The following is a 6135-nucleotide window of genomic DNA, read 5'->3' on the forward strand; positions in this document are numbered from 1 at the left end:
ATTAAATCTTACTTAATACATTTAGACGAAGTAATTTAGAAACAGTGTATTTACATTCCTAGAAAACCCAGACTCCTACACAAAAAGCGCTATCGAACTAGTAATACAGAACACTTATCCAAAATTCCATTGCCAAGTTCAAACTTAATGTCAAGTTTCTTGTGAATACATAGTCGGTGATGTTGGTCAGTTGCAGAATAGTCCTCCTTTAATCCACAAGGCTGCATACTTTTCGACAGGGAAATCTTTGATGACTAGATTCATGGACACGAGTGATTGTTCAGTTGTATTTATTACAATTAAGAAATGGTGTACTTTATGCTTTCAATCCATTTTCTTTGATGGGGATAAAAGCATCCCTGGCAGGGATAAAAATAATTTTCTTATGCCGGGAATAAAATGTTTTGTAGGGAAAATCCAGGCACCCCCCCCCCCCCCCCACGTTAATTCGCACACACGGACATACCAACGATCAATTCTATTCTGATGACTTCATCACATCAATTCATGATGAAAACAACAACAACGCTCTCCTCTACGCGAAACGCTTGCCAATGAGGATCGACCAATTGAGGACGCTTTGGTTCTCCCATTTACCCACTTCACTGTTGCTTTCCTTGCAGGGCTATCGCCTGGATTTCAACTATCGCAGCGAGAGATGGAAGGGTTCCATGGCAACCTTAGTAAAGGACGACGAAGGGTGCGTCTGGGGCGCCATTTGGGAGATACCCTTATGTCTGCAAGATGTTTTGGATAGGTACGTTTGAGATGTAAAATTTGTAGAATCAGGGGTGCACTTTTATTCAAATCTTATCCAGTGTTTCTAGCAATTAACTTGCCCTTAACTCCAGGGTGCGCTTACAATTGTTTTTAATATATTTTTATAGAAAATATTGCTTGTAATATACATAGCTAAAATGTAATACGAGATAGGCAATGTAAACGCAAAACTTTAGATTTGCGTTTAAGTTATGATGCGCTTCAAGATTTCAACACGCTTGTCTCCGTGCAAGAGAGCTACAAATTTATATATCGCAGGTTCGAACCTTGACTAAGAATGTTGTTAGTCCCATCATCCATTTCATCAGTTCATTATTCATCCTCATCGTCACTATTATCCCAAGAGATAGAAAATCTACATAAATAGCCGAAATGAAAAGAAAAGAAACACAATACTGACAGAGGTGCTAAAAAGTTGGATAAAAATGGGAGGCTTAACTTTGATTTCATTATATCCACAATATGGCAAGGAGTTAAAATGTGGGATAGGATATTTCGGGGAGAAAGGGGGATTGAACCCACAACCCCTGGTATTTTCCTCTTTCTGAGACGAACTCTCGTCTCAGAAACTTTCTCTGCGTCTTTTTGTCAACTCCTTTCTTATTAGAAATTCTTGAAGGATCATGGAAGAAACACATTTATAAGCACCAAACGTAGGGAAATTTAGCAGGCATGTATCTAGAAATACATTTGGGGGGTCCGAACTAAATGTCTAATAATAATAATAATAATAATAATAATAATAATGTTTAAATTAAAATAATTATAATTATATTTAATGAATTAAAATAGCATTAATTAAAATATTCAAATTAATTAATATTATATTTTTATTACATGAATAGGTAAAAAGACGGTATAAGGATAGTGATATAACAGCACGTATTCACATCTAGCTTACGTATAGTTTAGGTCGGCAAAATTTTTAAAAAAATCAACTGCCGTGGAAAGGAAATTAATGTCAAATAGATAAAAAATGAATATGTATTAAATATCAAAAAGGATGTTAAATCCCGTTAACGAAAAGTAAAGTTCCTTGTAATATTTTATGCTTGATAGAACGACGACCCCTCCCTAACGACTCCAAGATCTTACAACCACTGAAAACAAAATCGTGGTGGAAAAGAGGAAGGTTAGAAACTCAGCTAGACAGAGGGAGGGTGTTGACAAGACAACACCGAGAGACCGTGCGCGACCAATGCAGGGTTAATGAAATATTACCTCCACCGGGAATCGAACCCGACACACCTTGATATCAGGACAGCAGTTTTATTGGGGCTGCGAGCCCAATTTTAATATTTCCACTTCTTAGCAATTAAGAATTAGGAGGTTTGTGTACGCTTTAATTCTTTAACATCGTATTTCTCCCTCTCGAATATTTGCAGTGATAAGAATTGTCCCAATGGATTTTATAATGGATAATATCAACTTCTACTTTTTAAGTTTTCAGTTGAAATGCATATACCGTACATACTACAAAAATCTAGGGGGCTACGGGGGGGCTTCAGCCCCGCCCCCCTAGCCCCCATGTAGCGCCGTCCCTGATGGTGGTGATGACTAAAAGACATGCACTGGGAACACTGTGAAAATTAAACTTGTTGCTTTGGGGGGGATGCCCATTCCAAGACCGCCCGCAGAATTTTTGCTCAGGGGCATAGTAAGATTTCATATCTTGCCCTTCAGTCATATAAACTTGTATTGTTGTTGTTTATATTGTTGTTGTTGTTATTATTATTATTATTATTATTATTATTATTATTATTATTATTATTATTATTATTACTTTACAAATCATAAAACTGCAATTGAATTTAAAATACTTTGGGGCTGTATGCAAGTTCAGTCTCCAGTCTTCGATCTAGATAGAAACTGGAAATTGGTATATATATGTTACCAGTCAGTAAACTAAACAATTTCCTTGCGGTTCGAAGTACCTAAGAACATTGGTTATAACGTAAGTCATTAAATCTTACTTAATACATTTAGACGAAGTAATTTAGAAACAGTGTATTTACATTCCTAGAAAACCCAGACTCCTACACAAAAAGCGCTATCGAACTAGTAATACAGAACACTTATCCAAAATTCCATTGCCAAGTTCAAACTTAATGTCAAGTTTCTTGTGAATACATAATCGGTGATGTTGGTCAGTTGCAGAATAGTCCTCCTTTAATCCACAAGGCTGCATACTTTTCGACAGGGAAATCTTTGATGACTAGATTCATGGACACGAGTGATTGTTCAGTTGTATTTATTACAATTAAGAAATGGTGTACTTTATGCTTTCAATCCATTTTCTTTGATGGGGATAAAAGCATCCCTGGCAGGGATAAAAATAATTTTCTTATGCCGGGAATAAAATGTTTTGTAGGGAAAATCCAGGCACCCCCCCCCCCACGTTAATTCGCACACACGGACATACCAACGATCAATTCTATTCTGATGACTTCATCACATCAATTCATGATGAAAACAACAACAACGCTCTCCTCTACGCGAAACGCTTGCCAATGAGGATCGACCAATTGAGGACGCTTTGGTTCTCCCATTTACCCACTTCACTGTTGCTTTCCTTGCAGGGCTATCGCCTGGATTTCAACTATCGCAGCGAGAGATGGAAGGGTTCCATGGCAACCTTAGTAAAGGACGACGAAGGGTGCGTCTGGGGCGCCATTTGGGAGATACCCTTATGTCTGCAAGATGTTTTGGATAGGTACGTTTGAGATGTAAAATTTGTAGAATCAGGGGTGCACTTTTATTCAAATCTTATCCAGTGTTTCTAGCAATTAACTTGCCCTTAACTCCAGGGTGCGCTTACAATTGTTTTTAATATATTTTTATAGAAAATATTGCTTGTAATATACATAGCTAAAATGTAATACGAGATAGGCAATGTAAACGCAAAACTTTAGATTTGCGTTTAAGTTATGATGCGCTTCAAGATTTCAACACGCTTGTCTCCGTGCAAGAGAGCTACAAATTTATATATCGCAGGTTCGAACCTTGACTAAGAATGTTGTTAGTCCCATCATCCATTTCATCAGTTCATTATTCATCCTCATCGTCACTATTATCCCAAGAGATAGAAAATCTACATAAATAGCCGAAATGAAAAGAAAAGAAACACAATACTGACAGAGGTGCTAAAAAGTTGGATAAAAATGGGAGGCTTAACTTTGATTTCATTATATCCACAATATGGCAAGGAGTTAAAATGTGGGATAGGATATTTCGGGGAGAAAGGGGGATTGAACCCACAACCCCTGGTATTTTCCTCTTTCTGAGACGAACTCTCGTCTCAGAAACTTTCTCTGCGTCTTTTTGTCAACTCCTTTCTTATTAGAAATTCTTGAAGGATCATGGAAGAAACACATTTATAAGCACCAAACGTAGGGAAATTTAGCAGGCATGTATCTAGAAATACATTTGGGGGGTCCGAACTAAATGTCTAATAATAATAATAATAATAATATTAATAATAATAATAATGTTTAAATTAAAATAATTATAATTATATTTAATGAATTAAAATAGCATTAATTAAAATATTCAAATTAATTAATATTATATTTTTATTACATGAATAGGTAAAAAGACGGTATAAGGATAGTGATATAACAGCACGTATTCACATCTAGCTTACGTATAGTTTAGGTCGGCAAAATTTTTAAAAAAATCAACTGCCGTGGAAAGGAAATTAATGTCAAATAGATAAAAAATGAATATGTATTAAATATCAAAAAGGATGTTAAATCCCGTTAACGAAAAGTAAAGTTCCTTGTAATATTTTATGCTTGATAGAATATTATTAGTAGTAATAAATCTTTATTTAATTATTTTCTTTATGTAATTTTTGTTCTTTGTAAGTCTTTCGGGAAGGGGTGGTTTGGACTCCCTGGATCCCTCAAATACATCCTTGAAATTTAGATAATTTGGTTTGTGTTGGGACGTGCCACAATTTCAGTGCGAGTTGCTCAATTATGAAGTACACTTCTCTTCATCACAGGAAGGAAGGAACAGGTAGCGGCGTGTACAGAGCCCTAGAAGTTGAAGTGGAAACAGGTTCTGGACTAGTGGCACGCTGCAGAGCCTACCAGAACACTCAGCCGCTGGAAGAAGACAGACGACCCTCAAGAGTCTACAAGAATGTGATCTTGGATGGCGCTCGAGAAAGTGGCCTTCCTGAGAGTTACATCGAAAAGCTCTCGTCAATTGAAGACAACGGCTACGACGGCCATATTGATTGGGATTTGGATCTTCAGCATAGACAATAGTCTAGCAGAACATACAAGTTTCTGTATAGAGTAATTCTGAACGTAGTAATCCTTTCTGCAATATTATAGTTAAAGAGAATTCATCCATTCTGGTGCGATATCTTGTTTATTTATTTATTTGAAATTTTCAGTACAGCATAAGCCATTTTAAACCAGAAAACAAAACAAAACCGTATCAAGATAAAAGAGCTCAGTTTCACAATAGCATTACGTATGTACGTGCAACTTTTGTAGGTTGGTCTGAAAATATATACTTGGTTTGAGATGTTGTTAAACTGATTAGGTAGCCTATGGAATAATGAACGTTGTTTGAGTGATTTTATGTCCAGGCACTCGGCGGAAGAGTTCATGAAGTGGGCTGCTACATTTCAAGTGTCCATTTATGATTTTACATAGATATTTCATATCTGCAATACATCCACAAGCTTCTGTCGTATTTATATGTAAATTTTCAAGCAGATCTCTCTTGGATAGGTCTCTCTTAAGTCTGTGCTTCCCAGCAACAACATTTCCCCCAAAATGAAATAACGCTTCTGAAATTTTGAATTGTGAACAACCACATCTGTTAAGAATTTTTACTATCTCCTTAAGGAAAACAAATCATGTGCATTTCAGTTGCTGTTTCAGTTCATGTAATAGGAAGGAGGCTTAAGACCGCGCAAAACTATGAAATTCTACACAGGCTTCTTTTCTCGCACTTTTAAATGTAAACGTAGTTCTTATTCAATTAAAAAGAAATAACAAAATGGTGCCAAAAGTCCAGACTTGTAAGTTTACACTGCGCTCAAGTGGGGGATGTGTACCACACAGTCTTGCCTATCGAATCTTTCCTTGCACATGTCCTTGACTTTTAAAGATACATGGATATGAATTTGCAGATGCCATCAACAGAGTTCCCAATTGGAGACATGATAATCAAAACACTGTCCATATTTGGGCAGCTGTTTACATGAATTTCAAGAACTGCATAAACATATATCCATGTTTGTACATGATGTGAGAGCGTAGCAGAACCATTGCGCCAGAACTTTACAAAGAAACAAATAAGAAACGTATGGTTGGGTACTTCCTCGTGTTTTCT

At 36.4% G+C, this 6135-nt stretch overlaps 1 protein-coding gene across 1 annotated transcript in view; it reads left to right on the top strand.

Annotated features, from left to right (window-relative positions):
* The window catches only part of LOC146001388 (gamma-glutamylcyclotransferase-like), a 30772-nt gene extending 25537 nt beyond the window's left edge, over positions 1–5235 (top strand). Inside the window, exons 3-5 of the mRNA XM_083138703.1 lie at positions 624–761; positions 3360–3493; positions 4787–5235. Coding sequence (XP_082994829.1) covers positions 624–761; positions 3360–3493; positions 4787–5054 — 540 coding nt within the window. The 3' untranslated portion in view covers positions 5055–5235. The remainder of the gene's footprint in view (positions 1–623; positions 762–3359; positions 3494–4786) is intronic.
* Positions 5236–6135: the final 900 nt, after the last annotated feature.

The sequence above is a fragment of the Lepisma saccharinum genome, chromosome 17 (genome assembly GCF_977018435.1).
Source record: "Lepisma saccharinum chromosome 17, izLepSacc3.1, whole genome shotgun sequence".
Taxonomy (NCBI): Eukaryota; Metazoa; Arthropoda; class Insecta; order Zygentoma; family Lepismatidae; genus Lepisma; species Lepisma saccharinum.